This window comes from Barbus barbus (assembly GCF_936440315.1).
Source record: "Barbus barbus genome assembly, chromosome: 10".
NCBI lineage: Eukaryota > Metazoa > Chordata > Actinopteri > Cypriniformes > Cyprinidae > Barbus > Barbus barbus.
Genome location: NC_136738.1, coordinates 20,066,883 through 20,090,255, shown reverse-complemented (window position 1 = coordinate 20,090,255; position 23,373 = coordinate 20,066,883). Strand labels below are relative to the sequence as shown.

Below are 23,373 nucleotides of genomic sequence, written 5' to 3'. Positions count from 1 at the left end.
TCCACCATTGTGATGTGGTAAACTGCAGGTGTCTGTTTTTGATGTAAACACATCCACAATAAAAACACAGACCAGTTTCACCAGCTGCACCTAAGAAACAGGTTAAACTCTGATTCCTCCAAAATCGTCTTTGCCTGCAAAAATAGCTCTGTATTCTGTCTCTTTCTGAAATAGCAAAAATGATCTGTGCACTCTTGTCTGTTCATTAAAAATAATCTCTTTGTCATATCAGTACAGTCATTTACACACAATAAGAGCGTAAGTAATTCTATCACCTCCCATTGTCAGCCTTGGGTCCGGTTCTATCAGAACCATCTGTCTAGATGACAATAGTCGTGATATTCAAAACCACCTTGTGTCAAAGAACCGCCCCGCAGTCCAGATGAGCTGAGCTGATGTGAGCGCGAGGCAGAGATACTGAATAGTTGATGAGACAATAGTTAGTTTGACAGAGGGGGAAGAATGGAAAGTCTGGAACTTATCTCCTTCTCCATTTTGGACCGAGCCAGAGAACTGTGATGGAAAATTACTCTGCGGCTGTGCATGTGCACTTGTGAGAGAGAGAGAAAGCAAGAGAGCGAGCGTGAAGACGAAGACGAAAAGTGGATGAAATGGTCAGCATAAAAGCAAGTACAGAAATAAAGTTGTCAGAGAGGCACAGTGAGATATGTTAGAGGTGCTCCGGTGATCATAATGCTTAGTCAGGGCCTGGAAATGCAGCGTCTCACACCTGAGAATCACAGCCGCTTCAGTTGGAGCGGGTGGAAAAACCTACTGCTGCCGCAGTTGAACAGACGCTCGCTGTATGTCTACGGCAGTGAGGTGGCTGTGGAGAAGGAGTGTGTTAGACAGAAAGAGGGAGGTGTGTTGGTCATCCATCCCTTCAGTCGTTTAAGGTACTGTAATCTGTCTTGGTGTTGTTGTTTTTTTATACATTTTACTTTGTTTTATACCTTTTAATTAAAATAATAAACAAAATAAAATTTAAAATAGAAATGTTATATAATAATAATTGAAAAAAGGTTTTAAAAATTAAAATAAAATATGTTGTAAAATAAAAATACTAGTTTTGAAAAGGACTGTCATGCAGTCTGTCATGTTTTAAAAATATGTCTAAATCATGTCCTTATTTATGCAGGAGTTATTACATCATGTGTATGGTGGCCATAACATTTCTCAATCTAATTGGCATTCCAATGGAGATTGCCTTTCTAGATGGCAACAGTGGAGTAGGTTGGGAGGGGTTTAATGTGTTCTCGGACACTCTGTTCCTGATTGACGTGGGGCTTAACTTTCGCATGGGGATCATTAATGAGGACAGTGAGGTAAGGATTAGCTCTAGACATCACAAATATCACATTGCTTAAACTTCTCCAATGAATCTTTCTGTATGTTACACAGGGAGCCATTCTGGATTTGAAAAACATTCGACAACGGTATTTAAAAAGCTGGTTTATACCTGATATGGTGGCAGCATTCCCAGTTGGTTACATACTACTTATTGCGGTATTGTGCCTTTTTCTGCAAAATCTTTTGGCTGTATTGAAATTACAAAGCTCCAAATGGAAAACGTGTGTCTTGTGTCATTGTCATGACAGGACCTACAATACCACAGTGACTCTCCCTCATCCAGAGCCACCAAAATGATGCGCATCTTGATGTTTGTGAGAATCCTCAGTCTTGTCCGCCTGCTGCGTGTTTCAAGGCTTGTTAGGTTTTTCAATGAGGTGGAGAGAGTAAGTAATGAATTGCTTGAACGGGAAACTGACCTTATGTTAATTAGACAACACTGAATATCAGTCATCATTCAGAAAAATTCTTGAATAATGCTTTTGATTTTTATATTGAATCGCTGCCCATATAGGTTTCAAATGCCAACTTGGAGGTGGTGAGGGTGTTCCTAAGAATCTTGTCATTATTTATGATGATTTTCCTGCTGTGCCACTGGAATGGCTGTATTCAGTATTTTGTGCCTATGCTTGAGGAGTTTCCCTCAGACTGCTGGGTTAGAAGAGAGAATCTAATGGTAAGTGTGTGAGCAACATATTCACATAAACAGCATTCCCACATTTATAGAAATGTCATTAATTTTGAAAACTGTACTTGCTGGGCCTGGAAATATCATGGAAATTAATAATACTTTATATATATATATATATATATATATATATATATGTATGTATATTAGATATGCTCTAAAAAGTAGTCTGACATCTTGCATATTATTCTGAAGCTGAGCACTGTAACAATATTATAGGAATAATAATACTGAAATCCTCTAAGGTAATTTTCACTCCTATTAATAACTGTGTGAGTCTTCTCTGTGATACTACGTTTAACCTGTTATAATTCATTACTCTTTTTGAAAAAAGGTCCAAAATGTACTAATATGTACCATATATGGACTAATAATTATGTACACTTTAGGTACTAATATGTACCTTTATGCACCCTTTAGGGGTAAATAAAATACAAAGTGTACCTTTTCAAAAGGTAGCGCCCTATTGACAACCTTTATTCTGAGACTGTATTACAGAGAGTGTGTAATATTTGTTGTTTTATGTTTTAAATATTGTATTAATGTCAATGCTTTGTCTTTTGTAATTTGTCAGAATGCCACAGTGGGAGAGAAGTACTCTTTTGGAGTCTTTCGGGCCCTCTCTCATATGACTGCAATATCATACGGTTCCTCTGAAACACCCACAAGCAAGGAGTATACTTTTGATCAGCTGATTTAGCTAATGTTCATTGTATACCACGACAATCACAATGCACAAGTGATAATTCTTTTAATGCCTTTTTTTTTTTTTTTTTTTTTAGATGACGTTGAGCTGTGGATTGTCATGACTAGCATTGTGTCTGGAGCCCTCATGTACACAGTGATGGTCGCCAACACTGCTGCAATGATGACTGATGTGGACATAACAGCAAGAGCGTACAAGAACAAGGTGCAAGGAAAACAAATATATTGCTAAAACAACATATTAGTTTTTCATTGGGGGTGTCATTCACATTTCCTGTTTTCTGTTCCCTTGTGTGTTTGTTTTTACAAAGATAAATCATATGGAAGATTATATGACTTTCATGAAGCTTCCCAAAGCCCTTCGTATGCGCATCAACAACTTCTTTCAGGCTCGTTACGCAGGAAAATGGTATGATGAGAAGGATGTCCTGAAGTGGGTGTCTTCGTCTCTCAGAGAGGTACTGCTCACTGTTGCTAGATAGTCACAGAAATGATTATTTAGAAGATGTTTGGCTCATGTTTTTAATAGTGGAACAGTGTTTTTATAGTTTAATGATTGTTTGGATGGATTTGTTAGGAAATTCTGATGACCATGTGCTCGGCCCATGTGAGAAAAGTTCCCTTTTTCCGGAACTGTGATATAAACTTCATCAATGCCGTTCTCCTGGAGCTGCAGTATGAGGTCTACCAGGAGGGTGACATCATCATCCGCCAGGACACTCCTGCTGACCGCATGTTCTTCATCGAGCACGGGCAGGTCCTTGTGGAGAATGAGTTTTTCCAGAGGGAGCTGTGTGATGGAGACTGCTTTGAAGGTTTGACTCGAGTCATGTTGCTTTATCAATGTAATGTTTGTTTAGACTATGTGCAGTAGTCTGTGTTGTTTGAAACAATTTATTAGTGATCTGTGTTAAAGGGATAGTTCACCCAAAAATTACTTCATTATTTACTCACCCTCGGGTTGTTTCAAACCAGTTTGAGTTTCTTTCTTCTGTTGAACACAAAAGAAGATATTTTGAAGAATGTGTGTAGCCCATCAGTTGACGGTAGCCATTGACTTCCATAGTATGGAAAGATACAAATCAAGTCAATGGCTGACAGAATTTTCATTTTTGGTGAATTATCCCTTTACATAATGTATTTCCTTCCCTTTTCCAGAGTCATGTCTCCTAACAAGAGGAAGGCGTTTGGCCACAGTACAAGCTCTGACTATCTGTCAGCTTTTTTCCTTGTCGGTGGACTCCTTTCATTCTGTTCTGAAGGACTATCCAGACATCAGGAAGGATCTGGAGACATTTCAACAGGATAAACACATTTTGTTATGTTGAGAAAGTACGTTTTAATTCTATCCATGACACAATTTGGAGCACAGCTTAGTTGATTTAACAGTTTTACTGGAAACCATGATATATCTTTTCAAGATTTAATGAAGAACAGCCTTTATCTGAAATAGAGATTTTGTTACATTCTAAATACTTTCTCCTTTACTAGCAAGTTATTTACTAGTACTTTTAAATTATAAATATATAAATGTATTTAAAAAAATCTAACTTACCCCAAACTTTTCAATGGTAGTGTTTATTATATACACTTTAAAGTTATGTTAGGTAAGATAGGAAAAAATATTTTTAAGAATATAACACACTACATAATAAGGATAATTAAGGATGCAAGAGCTTAATGCAGTTTGATCTCTATTTTGCATCTCTACTTTAATTGGCAGATGGCTACACTTGCATCAAGCCCCTCCTGCAGCTTCCTCAGCATGCACTTTGCCTGCTTTGCTTTACTTGGATCTTCCTCAATATTGGCATAGATTTCCAGATGTAGTTTTGGAATATTCTGCACCAGTCGGTGGATGTGGGCTTAAGTATTCCCTTGTTCTACAGTGTACAACAAACTGTTGGAAAATGGACTTTGTATAGCAAATAAGATATGACTTTGCAACCGCATTGGGATTCCTCTGAGAATACTGATAGGAGGATTTTAGACTGTTTGTAGGCCACCTTCTCCAGCTTCTCTACTCCTTCCAGGCCTCTGCTGCTATACTACTTTCCAAGTGCCCACAGGAGGATGCACAGCTCACAGATAAGCATAACCAGTCACAATGTCATATTGTTAGGACCTCTGCTACTTGCTCCTCTAGTAGGTTTCTGCTTGTCTGCACCTCCAGGATCTGCCTCTTTATACGTCTTCCTCTGAATAATCCAGAACAGGACCCACTGGTGGCCTTCTTTTTCCTGTAGAGGGCATTCATTTTATCTGACCAGGTCCTCATTGTACTTGTAGGTATCCATCAGAAAAGCTTTGTTTAAAACAGAAAATATGTTTAATGGCTAATATGTTAATTGGCTAATATGTTAGTGCTTTCAAATAGTGTCCTGAGTTCAATTTTACATTAAATATGTTCCACAAAAGTCAGCAGATTATTTCCAGAAATCAGCACAGAAGATGTACAAATTCTGTCGGGGTCTAGAAAAAACGCACCATAATTTATAATAAAAACAATTAGTTTTGGGGGAAAGGGTAAAATTGTCTGTTTCATAAAATGACCCAAAGGTTGTAGAGATAATTGTAGCTCTGTTTAAAAAAAGTCAAATGTTTATAAAAGTCACATTTTAAAAAGATGTTAATAAAATATTCCTGAATAAACAGTGAATTTTGTTCTTGTTTTTTCTTCTGAAAACATTTTGTGAAGATCCCGCACTGTTTTTTCTTCTCTCAATACAGAAAAACGCACTCTTCTTCTTCTTTTTCAAGGGTAATATATGTGACCATGTTTAAATTAGGCCTACACTCTTAAAAGAAATGGTTCTATTTAGAACCAGAAATGGTTCTATCACCCGCTTCATATATGGAACTCCAAAATGGTTCTATATAGAACCATTTAAAAGGGTTCCATAAAAAGAACCCCAAATGGTTCTTTGAATCCAAGTTAGATGGTTCTAAATAGAACCATTTAAGGGTTCTTTATTATTAAACGAGTTATTATTAAATAAGAAAATATAAACAATCCAGGAAATTCAAAAAGTTTAAATTTATTCAATTGATTCTACAAAAATATTAGTGTCATATTTAAAATTACACCTCTGTATACTTCTGTATTAGACATTCAAACTAAATGGTTAAATGTAAATGGTTAAATGTAATTAAACATCTTAAATGTAAATGTGAAATTTGCTATTTCATTTAAGCATTTTCACTTTGCAATAAACATACATAAGCTTGTTTATGTACATATACAGTACTTCACTTTTACATGTCTCTGAAATGAGGAAAAACAAATCATTTTTGATATTTGACAATGCAGATAAAATCAATATATGAACAATTAAAACATCTATTAAATGGCACTACAATTCACACAAGTTGACTGTACATTTTCAGTACAGGTATTGGTGTTCTTGTGTCATGCTCTTGTCTTAGTTTAAGCATATATTTTTGAACAAAAGTCATTGTGTGCTTAATGTCAACCGGGTATTGCACATTGAAAAGAAAATAGACTGCAAACAGGCATTCCACAGCCTGTGTCATGTCGATGTCTGCCTCTCTTATGATGTTCACATTGTCCATTATAATGCTGACGCTTTCAGCCTTGAAGGGATCAGGAGAGCCGTTAAACACAATGGTTGGTGTAGGACCTTTGGGTTCCTGTAAAACAAACATTTCACCTTTTGAGTGCTTTTCACCAATTAACAGAAGTCATCAAATAGACTTAAAATTACCCCATAATATACTCACCAACAAGCCAAACAATGTGTATGACTTTGTTTCTTGAGTTTAACACAATCTGAGATATATTTAATAATAAAAAGCTTTGTAATGTGTTTGAATGTCAACATTAAAGATGACTGAAGAACATTCAACATGCTACCACGTCAGCTCCACTTTGATTACTTTGAATCTCATTGGTTCTTTCGTTCTTGTAACTGAATCGTTCATGACACAACACAGATATGACAGCTAAGCACGTGACACACAAGAACCAACAAGCCTCATAATTATTGATGTGGAGCTGATGTGCCACCCCATTGGATGTTATTCCTTTATCTATACATAGTCTAACTATAGCAACCTATCTTGGCAAATTTTATCTTTTTATCTCACTAACGTACCATTTGTACATACCATTTTGCTTTAGAAGACAAGTATTAACCCCTGGAGTTGTACAGATTTCTTTTATGATTTAAATTGGGGTGCTATTCAATAACATTACAAAGCAGTGTAAACAGTACAAAGCTTATGACTAAGGAAGAGAGTAAATTATAGGGTACATTTAATTATTATTTTTTTTTACAAATTTGGCATAAGGGTGAGTAAACTGACTAATATTTTTATATTTGCATGAACAGTTCCTTTAATTCAAGTCAAGTGCATCAAATGTTAATGAAACTACAGAAGACTATACTTACACTATCTACACAGTAGAGGAAGCTGGCGTTTTCTTTAAAAAGTGCTGGCAATAAAATGAGTGCAGCATTCCTAACGAGACCTACAAACAGATACAAATTATTGTATATTAGGTACAGAAATCAATTAAAGGGATAGTTTACCCAAAAATGAAAATTCTGTCATCATTAACTCACTCTTGTCATTTTAAACCTATATGGCTTTCCTTCTTCAGCATAACACAAAAAAATATATTTTGAAGAATGTTGGTAACCGAACAATGCTGGTACCCATTCACTTCTATTATATGGACACCAAACCAATGCAGGTCAATGGGCACCAACGTTGTTTGGTTACCATCCTTCTTCAAAATATCTTTTTTGTGTTCTGAAGAAGGAAGTCATAAAGATTTGAAATGACAAGAGGTGAGTAAATGATGACAGTTTTTATTTTGGGGTAAACTATTCCTTTAATATTTGCATTATTTTAATACATGTTTTCACTCATTCAATTTATAGTAGCTACAACCTTTACATTGACACTAGAGATGCACCGATTACAATTTTCTTAGCCGATTCCTATTTCCGATTTTTCTAACCACTTTACAGCACACACAAATATTTATTTTCTATCTTTTCTTTAATAGAACATTTTGCATAGAACATAGATAATTTTTTTAACAGATAAGCACTATAAAATAGAACTATATAAATTACTCCTGGTGTGGGAAATACACAGCATCCTTGCAGTATAAAGATATTTCTATATTTCTATAATTTCTGGCTAGTTTAACTTTATTTTTTATAATCATAACCATACTTGCAACCAAAACTGAATAATGAAAACAAGTTAAATGGGTAAATCTTCTACAAATATTTTTGAGTCTTCGTTTTCTTTTCTGACATAGCCTACTGGAGTTCTAAAACACACGAGACATTCTTATTCTGTGCATTTTGAGCACTTTTTGTATGAAATCATTTTTAGTTTGTCTATCAAAAGTGTGCTTTCACTTTAATTGAGCGTGAGCAGCAGCAAAAATAGACCCGTGCCGAAACCCGCGCTTCACTGCTGCTCACGTGACGCTCCTAATCTCGAAAAAAAAAAAAAAAAAAACCGCGCTGCTCACGCGCCGCTGACATTTGCGGTGTGAAACGGCCGTAATTCACGAGGTTTCCTACATGTGCACGTGTGATGCTGGTGTTGCGTGATGTTAATCATGCGGCGCCCGAGGGCATTTGATCGGCATAAAATCGGCATATGTCAGACTGACCGGCCGGTCGCCGGTCATGGCCGATCACGTGAAAATCGGCCAATTCCGGTCACCAGCCGATCAATCGGTGCATCTCTAATTGACACTGCATACAATGCAACTTTACACTGGGCATGGAACTACAGAGCCCAGGAAGTCACCTGTGTGAGAAAAAAAAAAAACAATCCATGGCGACGGTTTTGCAATCTGTCCGCTCAGTTTATAAACCGTACTCACAAATTCTCAAACTGTTCCCTCAGTTTAACAAAACCGTCGCCATGGATTATTGTGGTTTTATTTCTCACACAGGTGACTTCCTGGGCTCCGTATGGAACAGATAGGTTGGATGGGGAAAAATATATGGTGTTGTTACCTTCTGTGATTTCCTCTGCTGGTCCAATGAGATTGGCGTAGAGTTTTTTTTGACTTCCTTCTTTTGCACTCCTGATGATGTTTGGGGCCATTTCATTCAGAGATGTTTCCATGTTCTTTGCCAAGTCTGTTCCAAACCTCATTGTCATTTCATGCAGCATCTTAAATACAAACCAGTACAATTACTTCAGGTGCTTATATCCAAATTACACACTTTCAGCCAAACAAGTACCTTAAAGTCAGCATGAACTGGAGGTTGCAACTGACTACCATATAGTGATGTTTTTCCGGGACAGAATAATAAGTTCAATAAGAAAAATAGTGGGTGTGATAAAGTCATGAAAAATACTTCATATTTGGCAGACGCTTTTATCTAAAGGGACTTGCATTGCGTTCAATCTATACATTTATCAGTATGTGTTCCTTGGGATACCCTTTTGTATTGCTAACACATTGCTCTACCAAATGAGCTACAGGAATTCACAGAAATATAATTACACTGATTTTTCTTATCTGCCTGGCACAAAATGTAACAATGTTTACTCACAAGCTGTGGCACTCCAAGAAAAGGAAACTGCTCCATTACTTCAGCTGCAGGCCTGTCCATAAGCTGTACTCTTTTGAAAAGAGTGCGCTTCATCCGGTTCTTGACCTCAGAGTAACTGGGATTGCTTTTACGCAACTCCAGGGTGATGGCATTAATGTGTTTCCCAGAAACTCGTCTCATCCTCACCCATTACTTCCAGGTCCAATACAATCTGAGGTAGGAAGACAGTATTGTGCAGTACGTAAATATGAATCAAAGTCACAGAATAAAATATTTAAGATTGAAACATCAATCTTAAAAACTGATGTATCACTTAAGGAACACCAAACCAAATACCTCCTGTGAACAAGCAGAATCTTTATATGCCATTATATCCAATGGTTCTCTTCTACATTTTGCACTCTGAAATAATTGTCAGCATGTGTTACATGTTAAGACAAATTTAATCTGCCTTTGACATCAAATTTATTGAACTGAACTTGCCTCTTGTTGTTGAGTAAGTCCCTCAGAATCGGTTTGTCCAGCACACTTCCTTTTAATCCCATACTTCTCCTTCATTTGCAGGACGATCGATGAGCTAACCAAGGGAATCCTTTCTTTTTTAAATTTGTTTCTAAGGCATTCCAACAAGGTATCCTGTAGACACATGTATACTTTCTTTTAAAATAGATTTTTTTCTGTGTGAGATTTTTTTATGAGCAATGATCTCAATATTTTCACAATATTAAAAGAACTGCAATATGTTCATACATAACCAGAGGAGCTGCCATCCTTCAGAAATGGAAAGCGGGTGATCAAACTCCCCAGAACATCTCCATACATTTTATGATTTGGGTACCTAAGAAATATAATCAAATATATTATTTCAGTACCCAACAACCAACAAGTTTAACATAAAATACATTTAACTGTTATAAAATACAATGAAATACAATACTGTACCAGGTGTGCTTAGTGATGCTGTCAAACAACACTTGAATCAGTAATGCACGGATGTGAGACTTGTCCTTCTTCTTAAAGCCGGGATCCTTCCTCTGCAAAGCTGCTTGCAATTCAGGGGGAAAGACAGGCAGGTTGTATACTGCTGGCCAAGGTTGGGCAACAAATGAGCCCTCATTCTCACAGGGTTCTTGTCTGTAAATATAAATACAATGTTTAAATCTTTTATACAGGATTTTATTTTACTTGCCACAATACAGTTTGTTTAAACTTCAAAACAATGATACATACTGAGTACAAGATATTTGAGGCACTTCAGTTTCCAGGCTGTTTAAAGAAATATAAAAATATAAATTAGGATAAGGATTTTAAGGCTTGGTTAGCATTCGTTTATTTTATATTTAACAACAATGTTTAATATTTAACAACACAGACTTACTTTTTTAACTTACTAAGCTCCTTCATAAATGTCACCTGTTGTTTCATTACAGGAAAAAGTCTTTCCACCATCCTTTCTGTGAGACCCAGCAGAGTCTCCCCATCAATTTGCTGCTCTGTAAAAAAAATACCAAATATTTCATATTCTAAAGAAGAAATAATAAATAAGAGAGAGACATTTCATTGTCTTCTTCAACTACAGTAGCCTTTTCAAATAGGGGATGTTGCAAAGCTTGTCTGTGCTTTCGATAGATATGGTTTCTGTAACTTGCAACAGTTTTATATCTTCTAAAACATCCCTCAATGTCACAGGTAACACTAAAATCTGCTTGGTGGTTATGTTGCACTTGCAGGGGAGTTAGAAACTTTGTGAGTTGAAACTTCACAACATCACAAAATGAACATTTATAAATTTTCATTTGTACCTCTGAAACTTTCTTTTGCATCAATGAGGTTTATAGTTTGAAGCCAGTGGCATGTGTCATCTACTGACCATTTATCAATCATGGTTATCTGGGGATAAAAGAAAACAGAGCATAAATAACACTTCACAAACCAACTATGCATTAAACACACCTAAACATGTTTTGGCTTTAGAACATTTGAATGCTAAATTAAACCATGTGCTATCATCACTTTAATCCAGCGCATGCGTCAAAGTAAACAGACGAACGCTGCACTGCAACTGTGCACACGCACAGTTGAGTTTTCAATGCAGACCGGCCGGAAGTTCTTAACTGTAGCAGTGTCCACTTTCCTGCTGCGTTTAGCTCCAACCCTTATAAAACACACCTGAACAAGCTAATCGTTATCTTCGTCTGTTCTGGGTTGGAGCTAAAAACTGCACGAAAATAGTTCTCGCGTGCCAAAGTTAAGAACTTCTAAACCTTTTAACATAGGCCTGGGAAAAATACTCACCGCAAACTGAGTATGTGTGAAACTGCCACACACATTCACATATCATTCACCTCCGTCTTCCACCGGGTTCACTTTTATTTGAATCGGCGCCGTTTATTTGAACGAGCGCGCGCTTCATTGAAATTAAAATTCACGCTTCCGACTCGAAGCTCGTCTCCTTATAACACAGCTATCTTATTGTAGTTGACAATTTCATTAACATTAACAAGGAAATAAAGGGATACTGTATCTTAATTCATTTAAAAACCGGAGAAAAATCAATTTAACAGGGCTTTCTAAACCGACGGCCGACGAAGCCCGTCAGTACTAACGTTACACGACAGCAGTGTTTTAACTGAGGTAAAGTGTGCTTCTAGTATCAGTATTTAACACTAGGGCTACTCTAACCAATATAAATATTAACTGTAATACTAAATATTTCAGCAAAATCATTTCAAAAATGTAAAAACTTAACTCACCTGAGGGTTTGAACGGGTAGAAATGGCGGACTCGGGACTCTTCAGTTTGAAAAATTAACTGTCACTTGTCTCGAGGTTCATCTTCGCCAATCCACCAATAGGAATTCAAAGATGACGCAACGCATGAACGCCACCAGGGAGCATTTTTACGATTATTTGTTTTTAATGTTCCCTTCGATAGATTAAAATCATCACAATATGGTATACAAAATAAAGGAAATTATTATTTTTCAAAAAGTTAAACTATAATATATTAGGAAATATAAGTTTCATGTACAGCTCATTAATATTTGTTTACTCTTGTTTTTGACTACAGCAGTCATTCTCATGGGTCTTGACTCAAAAAGCTTTGTGAATGTGTTGTGTAATCTTTAGTTTACACTTCAGTCATAAAACATGAATTATAGAACCATTTTAATAAAAAAAGGTTCTTTGCTATGCAAGGGTTCTACATAGAACCATTTTTTTGGTAAAAGGTTCTATTGGCCAAGTACTGAACCCCAGGGTTCTATATAGAACCTCGAGGAACCCTTTTTTTTAAGAGTGTATACTGTAAATCAGCAGTGACAGGAGTTTTATAAGAGTGTTTCCTCTTAGCTGTCCATGAGTTAATTCCCATTCTCTGTAGGCCTTCAAAGAGAAAGTTTCATTAGTCACAAATATGTTGATAAGATACTCTTGCAGATTTAGAGAAACAAATAGGCCAGTCAAAGTTTAGGGAAACTTAAACACTGTTTCTTCTCATGGACATATAAAAATGAGCATATAACATATAAATTAATAATTAAAAATAAAATAAAAAAACAGTTTTTAATGTTCAGTCCTTTAATCTGAACTCTATTTATCTTTTTCAAACTTTTCTACTATTTATTATTCAAGTTTTTAAATGAATGGAAAGATTCAGTTCATTTGGTTAATTTAATCAGAAGGAATAGGAAACACTTCACTGAGGAATGAAGTGTCCAGAAACTAAACGAAGCAGAACACTGAGGAGATATCCTGTCCTGAGTATTGTGCGGCAGTAGCCTGTCCAAAGCTGCTTGAATTCTGGGATACTTTAAAGGATGAATTGAATTGTGCTTTGTACTTCTTAACAGAGGGGTAGGTCATAGGTCACACAATAATAAATCATAAATAATAAGTACACAAAATCAATTACTGTAATGAAGCAATTATTCAAAGAAAACTATTTGCATTAATTGTTTGTATTTGAGTAATATTTTCAATATTTTAGACAGATTCTAAGGGTGAACATTGTCACTAAATACAGAGATCTGTTAATCACAAGGGCAAAAATAAATAAGTATGCTGAAAAAAACTACTACTTTCGGAAACTTGCAAGACATATTCTAGAAGCTTCGAAAATTAGTACTGGAGAACCACCGAGCAGGAAATGACTGCACAGAACGACAGGTGGCAGTAATGAGCCAAACGGTGTTTGGATGTGCGTCAAGTCTAACGAGTCAGGCAAAACGAACCCGGATGTACCGCGAAATTTGAAAGAAGAGTTCAGATAGATATTTGTGTGTCGTTGTCTGAATCTAATTTATAAAACCACAGTAACTTTGTTAAGGTATTATGTGATTTTATCATGAACTGAATGTGCTCAAGACAGTATCTTCAATGTTTCTGTTTATTGTGATAATTTACTTGTTATTCTACACTTTCCATATTAGCTGGACAGTCCAAAATCAGTTAACTTACAGTTAATTGTTTATATGGCTGTAGAAAAGAAGGATTACAAGTTTTATGCTTCTATATTGTTATGGTAATATGTAATAATATAATATTAGATTTTGTTACTGATATTTCAGCTTGTAAAGCAAGAGGGACGTTGAGAATGAATTCTTCAGAGCGTTTCTTTGCAAAGCTGCGGAAACTGACTGTTTATCTGGAGACTGAAAGCAACAATCTCCTTCATGCAAGTCAGAATCCCCAAGACGACGATGGTAAGTTGCCAGGAAATATTTTATAGTTACTAATAAAATGATCAGGTCATACGTATGCATCTGTTGACTGGTGTATGTGATCTGTGTTATTCAGAGGATGAAGAGAATGGGGCTCAAGCTCTGTACCAGCTGCACTCTGAAGTCAGAGCACTCAAGGTATGTGTGTTTAGTTATGGATCGTGATTTCACTTTATTTTTAAATATGGGCTTCATTTAACACAAAATCATGTGCAGCGGCAAGTTCAAAATCAGGTGGCTACACATGATGCAACAAGTACTGAACTGAGGAACTTTGTAAGAAGATGCTTGGTGCTGAAGCAGAGAACCACAGAAGACATTGACAGGCTGAAGAAACACTATGAGAAGTATGGCTACAGACCACGAACAGCTCCACTGGGAAATGCAGGTATTACATTTGAATCCTGCTGCCTCTGCTTGGCTTTTGTTTTTATTGTCTCTAATTGAAGATTAAAATAGACTTTGTTTGTTTTAAGTTTAGGCTTTACTAAGATTCATGCTTATTTCAGTGGAAATGTTTTTTATTCGCTCATTCTAGAGATGAATGGGACAAAAGATGCAGATAAGTTGGATGCAGCAGATGAAGATGAAGCGATGGGACAAGGGATTTGTGAAGAGGCTCAGCAGCCTGAGACACCAGAGAAGATGCAACCACCCGTTGACCAGCTGCGGACCCCAAAGCTCTCCGATTTTGGTCTGTCTGCACTCCAGTTCCAAAGAGTGCTTGGTGAAGCAGAGCCGCCCCACGGTGCTGCTCCTGTCCCAGCTGTGGCTTTGTCACCACCACCATTTGTCATGAGCATGCATCCACCGCAGCCAAAGACGCCAAAGTGCTCTCTGCGTATGGAGGAGGATGCTTCGACCCCACGACTAGAGGACTTTGGCATCTCTGAGTACACCATGTGCTGGAACAATGACTTTACCATGGATTTGTTCAACAAGAAACCACCAAAGACCAGCAGGTATGCTGCTTACTATGTCTGGGTGTGAATATCACATCACAAGCATGATTTGCTTCAGAAAGGACTAAATATGCCACTTTCCAAACATACTTTGAATTTTTTTCATTCACAGAATTTAGCCTAATAAGGTCAATGTAATGCTGCTTACACAAAACAGCATTTACATCTTTAGGAGTAAGAGACTTTACTACTGACATTTTGCACTTATTTTTGAAAGTGAAGTTATATTATTTGAAACTCATTAATTTGATTGGGTGTGATGTAAGCTAACAGATCTCTGCATGAAAATGTTTACACTCACCAAGGCTGCATTTATTTGATCAAAGATAAAGTGAAAATAGTAATGTTGTGAATTTATTTTAATTTACTTTTAAATGACTATTAATTTATTCCTGTTATGGCAAAGTTGCATTTTCAGCATGCATTTATTCTAGTCTACGGTGTCACATGATCCTTCAGAAATCATCCTAATATACTGATTTGGTGCTCAAAAAACATTTCTTCTTATTATTTGTGCAACTTAATATTATTGTGAAACAGTTCTCTTTTTCCAGGACTCTTTGATGAATAGAAAGTTAAAAAGAACAGTATATTTGAAATAGAGAACTTTTTCAAAATCTTATTGGTCTGAATTTTGAAATGTATGTATATTTAGCACATAATATGTGTTGGGTCTTTCACAGTGAAAGAACAGAGAATGGTCAGAAACCCTCTCATGTTTTCCCCGCTTTGTCTTCTGGGCCTAACAAAGGAGTTGCCAATGGTAAATAATATCGACTGTTGTTTTCTTAATATTATGAATAGTTATCAACCTGTGTGGAGTTTTAAATAATTGTTTCTTAACAGTATAACATTTAGTTCCTGTAACCCTGAATGTGTGGTTACAAAAAATAATTTTTTTTTTCTCTCCAAGCTTACCTTTTTTGATTTGCATTGTTGTTTAAATATTCCAGATAGTCTGGAATCCCCAGAGCCTCCTGTGTTTTGCACCCCTGGATTTAGGTTTGAGAAACACCACGTCCCATCCTCTCCACCACTGAAAGGAAAGAATGACCTTGATTCTCCTCCTTGCCCTAATAACTGCCCTTCTACACCAGAGCTCCCTGCATTTGAAACTCCTTTTATCAGCAAACTAATAAAAAAGGTGTGATGCGCTCCTTAACTCATTATTTTTAGTTACTAACATGTAAAAATCTACCACAATAGACATGACTAGTATTACATTAAACCATAATCACATATAATATCATTTAAAATGTGTAATGGTTTCACTCACTCACTGCAATTACCGTTTCAAAGGACGACAGGCCGGTAGAAAGTGATAGACACAGGGCATCACAGGAGGGCAGCTGTCCCCTAGCAGACCTCTCAAACAGAGCTCCTTCATTTGATGCTCCAGAGATGCCAAAACTGCTACGTTATGAGGATGAGGCCTTACCTGAGATGCCGTCTCTGCAGTCCCTTTTTGGGAGTTCTCTTGCTTTCGTAAGTAATCATATTTTGATCTTTTAACCATTCAAATTGTATTACACCCAAGATTTGATGCTAAACCTTATAAACGAATAGGAGTATAGTTTAATTTGAGATGCACTTGACATTTGCCCTTCCTTTAACTCTGAACAGAAAAGCACATCTAGTGATGCTTCTGGCATGAAGATGGGGGCAGATCACATGTTAGACCAGAAGCAGAGCCCTGTCCCAATGCATGAAAATGGCTTGAACCAGGATTGGTGCCTTGCAACTCCAAAAGTCAGAGTGAACTTCCCTGCAGAGCCATGCACACCAGAGATGCCCGATATAAGTTCAGTCACTCAGGATATTTTAAAAGTGAGCCACTACCTTCTAATGCTGAAATGCCAATGTTACAAATTATGATGTGTCAAAAATATAGATTTTTCTCCTCCTCCTCTTTTAGCTCGTGGCTCAATGCAAGTATTAAGCACTTACTACTGAATCTGAGCTGATGACCATGAAGCCTGGCTTTCAAAAAGTGGAACCAAGAGGAGAACAGCAGATTGTAGTCAAAGTGATTCTATTGAATTATATTTGATTGTGAGTGCAAACACATTTAATGACACTTTAAACCATTTGAAAATAATACTTAATAAAGAGAATAAAAAAAAAAAAAAGATTCATGGTTAGGCAAATTGTACCAACTACACTCAAATGAGTTTGAAAAAATGGACTAAATTAAGATTACTAAAGAATAGCACAAATACTAATATATATATATATAGCATGGGGGGGGGGGTTTAATTCTTATGGTAAACTCTGCTTAAGTGAAACAGTTTAAAGGTAGTGCAAGTGCCTTGTTCATACAATATCAAAAAAGTCAGTTTATGAATGTTTACACGAGACAAGATACTGAAAAAAAAAAAAAGTTTATTCAACATTTTATGGGAATCATGGTAACAGGACTAAAAACTAAAAAAGGTAGACCTGGTATAAAACCCCATGAAGAACATAAAATATATGAAAAAGAATATCTATATAACTTCCAATCCTCAAGATATGCCCTATCCTGCTGTTGGAGATCAACCTTCCTGCAGAGTTTAGTTCTAGCTTAAACACTGAACCATCTAATCAAACCTAATTGAGGTTTGCCTGAGAAGCACAGGCAGGGTTTGAACTAAACTCTATGGGAAGGCAGATTTCCAGACAGACATTCACCCTTTGTTTAAATGCAGGCAAGTCTCGTCTCAGTAGGGTCTCATGCGTCCCTGGAGAGGTGGTGCACGGTTAGGCGGGGTGATTGCGATGTCAAGGTAATCTCCGATCTGAAAGCGTTGAGACTGAAGCGTCATGGAGTCATCTGCACCTTTGCGTCCCGAAACTGTATTGCCAATCTCTTTAACCCTACAACAAATCCAGATGGGTTATTCAAAACAAATCGAAACTGGTCAAGCTAGAACAAAAAGCTTTCTGTATAGATTACCTGTAGATTTGTCGTTTAGGGTCTGGGTATACTATTGCAAACCCAAAATGTGTGCCCTTCTTTCGAGCTTCCGGGTAAACTTCCTTCACCAGGCTTGTCAGTTCCTTCAAAGTAGCATCCATCCTGTAACCAAAGTGATACAATTCAGGATCATACAGTTTATTTCATCTTTAATTCAATGCAAAGTTTATACCTACCAGGTGTAAATCTGAAGCTCGCTAGATGGTACATTCCCCCGGGCAAACTCGTCCATGCGATGATGCCTTCCATTGTTGGTGGTGAACACTCTGAGAAGAAGAGGGCATGTCTGTGGGAAACATGCAGAATTTAATAACACACTCCCTCAAAATGCAGGCGAATATGTACACGTCTTCAACATTAATATTGCAGACAATGTGAAATGCGTTCGCTGTATGCGTCCTTTATATAACGTTATCAGAGATTTAGATTAATGTGTCCTATACTACACGTTTTTATTATGTGCGGCAAATTTACATTAATAATGTACTATTTGTATACTGTTGCAATTAAACATTTTATTACCACATAATTCCAGTATAAGCTGTATGCTTTAATTTTTACTAGTTACATTTACAAATTAGCTTAGCATTGCAAGACGCGTCGTTTGTGCACGACTATTTGCGTAAATGAGGAACAAAAGTAACGAAAAACAAACCTTCTCTCTGTCCACTGGCTTTTCTGGCTCTTTTTTGATTTCTTCTTGTGTGACTCTTGATTCTACAGCCATTTTAATCCAATATTGTTAGAAAACAAGTGATGAATCGCTGTTCACAACGCCTGTTAATGAGCGGGCGCGGCGCGGTGAGATGATGTCACCACTGCAGAGCTCCAATCACAGCCAACCGATGACGGCCAGTGAAATGACGACACTACGCTGCCCCCGCCGCCATTTTGGGAGTCAGATTGTAAATATTACTAGAGAAGAAAAGCAAATACGTCCACAAATTCGGTGGCCTTAATATGGTTCACACGTGCGTAGTGTCCGGTTGTCGGAACAGGAGGACTCCTGGGACCACATTATCCTTCTACAGGTTTCCTCGCGATCCGGAGCGGAAGCAGCGCTGGATCGCTGCTGTGAATCGTGAAGGGTGGGTGCCAAACGAGGGCAGTAGACTCTGCAGCACTCACTTCATTTCGGGTATGTGTAAATTAGATGTCATGGTATTGCATGGGTTTGGTTTTAGCAGGAAATTTAAAAAGCAATGCGCATGTCTGAGTCGAATGTAGAGTGGGGGGACATTTTTTTATGTTTGTAACGCCCCTTTCGAGAGCTGAAAGCCAGAAAGTGTTTTCTCTTCACGTTAACTTCATCTTTATGGTACACTTTGGGGTTTGGGCTAAATGTAAAATTGCACAATGCTTATTTGGCTTTAGGTTAACTTTTTGTATTGCACAATAATGGGTCACACCTCGGCGGTCAAAACAGACCGAAGGCAATAAACATAACATTTTTAATTACATTAATGTACTAATGATTTTTTTTCAGTAATATTTATTCTTTAATATTTTGTAGTTTGATGGGATTTAATGGTACTTGACAGTATTCACCTCTAAATTATGCACTGTTTATGTCTATTTTAAAATAAAATAATTAGTCAATTAATACAGAATTTAAGTTGAAATTGAGAAAAGGCGTTTAAAATCCAATACATGGATGCAGATTGATGCCACTTGTTGGAAGAAATAAAGAAATTATTACTAGATGACTGTATAAATACAGTATATATAGGGCTGTGTATTCCGTAGTTACTAGTAGGAGTATTTCCAGACATGAATCTATCTATCTATCTATCTATCTATCTATCTATCTATCTATCTATCTCTCTCTCTCTCTCTATATATATATATATGGGTTGTTGATGTGACATGGCATTTTTACTGTCTCACAAGATAAAAAAATGAATATAAATAATATTGTCGCTATTTAAAATGCTGTAAATCATTAAACATTTCTTTGTCCTACATTAAACTGTTATTATAAAAGCTGCAGTGTCAATCAATTTTTTTTTTTTTTTGGTCAAAAGTCAAAATTTTCCTAGGGTGTGACTGTCTCAAGCATGGTACAATAAATTATAACATTTATAAATTTAAGAGAAAAGCGTAAACATGTTAATAAATACCTCTGGCATAATTGTACAAGTGTCTATTTTAGTAAATGGCAATAATATTTTTCATCCATATATTCCTGAAAGTGTAGGAACTCTAAAAACCATGTCCTATGGTGTGACCCCATATCCTGATTTTAAATCTGCAATTCCAGAGACTTTAATTAGTTGAAGGACCCCATTCATGGTTGTGTTACTGAAGCCCACTTTTTTCGTCTATTTTCAATTTCTCAATTTTTGTCTCAGAATTGTTCAAATATTTAACTTTGGTATTGTGATATGATATTGTTTGTATCCAAATTAAACTTTCTTTCTCATTTGACATGTTCAAAATTAAATAGAAATACTTGAATAACTACAATTTCTGCCCTTTAGTGTGACATAATGTCCTTTGGTGTGACACAAATAAAAGAACCACAGATTTGTTTTTATCTCAAAATATCTTAAAAAAACTGTTGATTATTGCAATAGGGGAGATAGAAATATATCTCATCTTAAAATGGTTTAATTTTCAGCAGTTTTGAACAGATGACAGCAAAGATTGTCTTGTCAAAGTTTGTCTTGAAATTGTCCAACAAGTCATAGGGAAAAATTATGTTAATTATAATTTCATATTAAATAAATAACACTATTTGAAAATAAGTGTCTAACAATGAATATAAATCTCTCTCATGCTATTTATATATTATTAAGAGTTTTTTTTTCTTCTGAATTTTTGCTATGTCACACCATAGGACAAATTTATGGTACAGTTCAGTAAAAATGTAAAAAAAAAAAAACAATGAAAGAATTGGCGAAGTTAGGGACCCTTTACATTTTCTCAAAGACCAGACTTCACACTACATAAATATGTGCATTTCTTCTTCAGAAATGGTCTTTTACAAAAAAAAGCTTTTTTTAATGGCTATTTGTCAACTACCCATATATACGTGTGTCTGTGTGTGCGTGTGTATGCATGCATGTATGTATGGATGGATAGATAGATAGATATAATTCATCATGTCTGTTGCATGTTTTTGACAGTAAAAATGACATGTTTGGCTATTTTTCAGACAATTTTTTCTGTTACTTTTTGGATATATGATTTAGAAATAAATGTATTCTTGTTCTGTTTACAGGAAAACAAGTGAAAAATCCTAGATCGCCAGACTATATTCCTTCCGTTTTCACTTCAGCGCCACTGTCACCAAATATGAAGGAAGCAAGTGCCTGTGAAATGTATGATAAACAAGAGGCACAAGTGGAAGCAGCCAATGCTTTGCTCTTCTTGCAAGGACAAGGACGTTTCTCAGAGGACCAGGGCCAGACTAGAAGTCAAGAAGAGCCAGAAAGTGTTTCTTCTTCATTAAGCAGCTGTGATGAAGAGGATGATAAGATTGAAGATGATGTAGAAGAAGAAATCTCACTGACAAGTGTAAACCAAATGGGAAGCCCAGTCAAAAACATTCCCCCTGACTACGAGTCCAGTCTTGAGGCTCTTAAGAAAGAGAACATGGACCTGAGGGAATCCATAGAAAAGATGTCTCTCACTGAAGCGTCATTTAGACATGATCCAGAAAAGGTTCACTTCTATACAGGACTGCCGAACTACTTTGTGTTTGAGACTGTCATGTTGCTTCTCATGCCGCATATGAAAGGAGACAAAAATGCAAAACTTTCAAAATTCCAGCAACTGCTCTTGACATTAATGCGACTCAGGCTTGATCTTAAAAACCAAGACTTGGCCTATCGTTTTGGGGTCAAGGTTGCCACCGTGACCAGGACTGTCCATCGGATTATTAATATAATGTTCACCACCCTAGTGCCCACTGCTGTTTTTTGGCCATCCAGAGCAGAGCTCAGAAAAAACCTACCTGCAGCTTTGTGTTGCACGTACCCAGACTGTGCAGTGGTCATTGACTGCTTTAGGGTATCTCTGGAAAAAGCTCTGAGTGTGGATGTGAATCAAGAGGTTGCATCTACAGCATTGACTGTGCCAGCTCATGCCACGGTGAATGAGCTGAAATATGTGATAGGTCTTGCTCCTCAAGGTGTGGTCACGTTTGTCTCTAGGGGATCACCGGGTCACGTCAGTGACAAAAATCTTGTTGAGAGTTCAGGCCTCCTTTGTAAGCTACTGCCCGGTGATGTTGTGTTGGCTGAGCATGACTTTGACATTGAGGGCTTGGTGGGGGCTCGCAAAGCCGAGCTCAAAATCACTAGTAGAAATTGCTATAAAAATTCCCAGAGTGGACAGGATGGAGAAAATTTCTCCCTGGTTGGCACACTTTCAGATAAAGCGAATGTCCACAGGCATGTTGGGAAGGTAATAGACACAGTCAAGAGGAGATACTCCATGTTGACCGGACCAGTGGAGAGTCCCTTTACGGTTGTAGACCGCACTTCCAATGTGAGCACTTTTGATAAGATAGTGCAGGTTGCTTGTGCCTTGAATAACCTGTGTATTTCTGCTGCACCCCTGGAATGAGCGCTCATATTTGCCACACTTTTACGAAAGCGACTTTTATTTGTACATTGGCTGAATGCACCTTTATTGTTTCCCTATTTTACCGGAAGACGTTTCGTTAAAAGATGATCTTAACCTTTCTTAGAACATTTATGCAACCTAAGGACTAGTTTATACCAAACATATTCATCAGGCAAGTTCACTGGACAATCTCCTCTCTAATCTTTTTACATAAGGAACTTCCTTAGTTTCTAGGCTGACTTTGTTGATGCTTCAGTTTGATAGAGACATTCCATCCATAGTTTAACTTTAATTTAGTATTGTCGAGAGTGAAGTGTGTATGCTGAGAATTTAAAATATTCAAGGCACTAAGGAAAGCATCTCGGTCGGAGACGGTTGTATTTTGACATTAGCTGCCCTTAAGTTCTAGTGCCTTTGTCCTTGTGATGCCTATACCATTTTTTTTGCTTCTATATAGATATGCACTATATTTTTACATGAATCCAGCAGTACTTTGTTCTTTACTTCTGATGTTGCCATGTCACTCTACCGTGTAACGCGTAAGTCTCACAAAATTTGTTTAGTTATTTGCATTGCTATGTGATCACTGTTTAGTAACACATAGCATGATATATTCACTGAATTTTGACCATTGCACTGTATCCCTCACTGTGTTCCATTTATCTGTGTTATTGTTTGTGAAAGCGATATTTATGTTGAATTTTCCATTTTACTCATGCGTCCTGTGTGAAAAGTTCACCAACACGACTGTAATCTAATGTAGCACCCTGTTGTATAACATGTATGAAAATATCTCCATAAAATTTGAGTACTTGTAATTGGAAATGGAATTTTGTTACTTTTCAGCTTCTTTATTCTTATAA

At 36.8% G+C, this 23,373-nt stretch overlaps 6 protein-coding genes across 6 annotated transcripts; 3 read left to right on the top strand and 3 right to left on the bottom strand.

Annotated features, from left to right (window-relative positions):
- Nucleotides 1–370: 370 nt before the first annotated feature.
- On the top strand, nucleotides 371–5,415 carry LOC306875883 (potassium/sodium hyperpolarization-activated cyclic nucleotide-gated channel 1-like). The gene is made up of 11 exons (XM_079426654.1): nucleotides 371–896; nucleotides 1,139–1,325; nucleotides 1,402–1,506; nucleotides 1,599–1,736; nucleotides 1,865–2,026; nucleotides 2,613–2,706; nucleotides 2,821–2,948; nucleotides 3,055–3,201; nucleotides 3,321–3,558; nucleotides 3,902–4,075; nucleotides 4,467–5,415. The coding sequence occupies exons 1-10, from the start codon at nucleotides 694–696 to the stop codon at nucleotides 4,069–4,071; spliced, it is 1,572 nt and encodes a 523-aa protein (XP_079282780.1). The 5' UTR covers nucleotides 371–693; the 3' UTR covers nucleotides 4,072–4,075; nucleotides 4,467–5,415.
- On the bottom strand, nucleotides 4,846–9,480 carry LOC306875638 (sterile alpha motif domain-containing protein 3-like; the record flags this gene model as incomplete). The annotated part of the gene is made up of 5 exons (XM_079426323.1): nucleotides 4,846–4,983; nucleotides 6,134–6,394; nucleotides 7,156–7,235; nucleotides 8,755–8,914; nucleotides 9,301–9,480. 5 exons carry the CDS (start codon nucleotides 9,478–9,480, stop codon nucleotides 4,846–4,848), a joined length of 819 nt encoding a protein of 272 aa, XP_079282449.1.
- A 129-nt stretch (nucleotides 9,481–9,609) lies between these two features.
- On the bottom strand, nucleotides 9,610–12,125 carry LOC306875637 (sterile alpha motif domain-containing protein 3-like; the record flags this gene model as incomplete). The annotated part of the gene is made up of 8 exons (XM_079426322.1): nucleotides 12,054–12,125; nucleotides 11,103–11,190; nucleotides 10,679–10,793; nucleotides 10,531–10,566; nucleotides 10,243–10,434; nucleotides 10,051–10,138; nucleotides 9,784–9,936; nucleotides 9,610–9,639 (listed from the first exon to the last, which is right to left on the bottom strand). The coding sequence occupies exons 2-8, from the start codon at nucleotides 11,182–11,184 to the stop codon at nucleotides 9,610–9,612; spliced, it is 696 nt and encodes a 231-aa protein (XP_079282448.1). The 5' UTR covers nucleotides 11,185–11,190; nucleotides 12,054–12,125.
- A 1,361-nt stretch (nucleotides 12,126–13,486) lies between these two features.
- ska3 (spindle and kinetochore associated complex subunit 3) lies at nucleotides 13,487–17,356 on the top strand. The gene is made up of 10 exons (XM_079426993.1): nucleotides 13,487–13,626; nucleotides 13,868–14,002; nucleotides 14,097–14,158; nucleotides 14,237–14,408; nucleotides 14,559–14,982; nucleotides 15,666–15,745; nucleotides 15,936–16,126; nucleotides 16,282–16,467; nucleotides 16,606–16,809; nucleotides 16,898–17,356. The coding sequence occupies exons 2-10, from the start codon at nucleotides 13,894–13,896 to the stop codon at nucleotides 16,919–16,921; spliced, it is 1,452 nt and encodes a 483-aa protein (XP_079283119.1). The 5' UTR covers nucleotides 13,487–13,626; nucleotides 13,868–13,893; the 3' UTR covers nucleotides 16,922–17,356.
- sap18 (Sin3A-associated protein) lies at nucleotides 17,000–18,752 on the bottom strand. Its single transcript, XM_079426994.1, has 4 exons — nucleotides 18,594–18,752; nucleotides 18,115–18,224; nucleotides 17,918–18,040; nucleotides 17,000–17,838 (listed from the first exon to the last, which is right to left on the bottom strand). Exons 1-4 carry the CDS (start codon nucleotides 18,663–18,665, stop codon nucleotides 17,682–17,684), a joined length of 462 nt encoding a protein of 153 aa, XP_079283120.1. The 5' UTR covers nucleotides 18,666–18,752; the 3' UTR covers nucleotides 17,000–17,681.
- A 79-nt stretch (nucleotides 18,753–18,831) lies between these two features.
- On the top strand, nucleotides 18,832–23,332 carry LOC306875858 (uncharacterized protein). The gene is made up of 2 exons (XM_079426606.1): nucleotides 18,832–19,076; nucleotides 21,162–23,332. Exons 1-2 carry the CDS (start codon nucleotides 18,899–18,901, stop codon nucleotides 22,508–22,510), a joined length of 1,527 nt encoding a protein of 508 aa, XP_079282732.1. The 5' UTR covers nucleotides 18,832–18,898; the 3' UTR covers nucleotides 22,511–23,332.
- The last annotated feature ends 41 nt before the right edge of the window (nucleotides 23,333–23,373 follow it).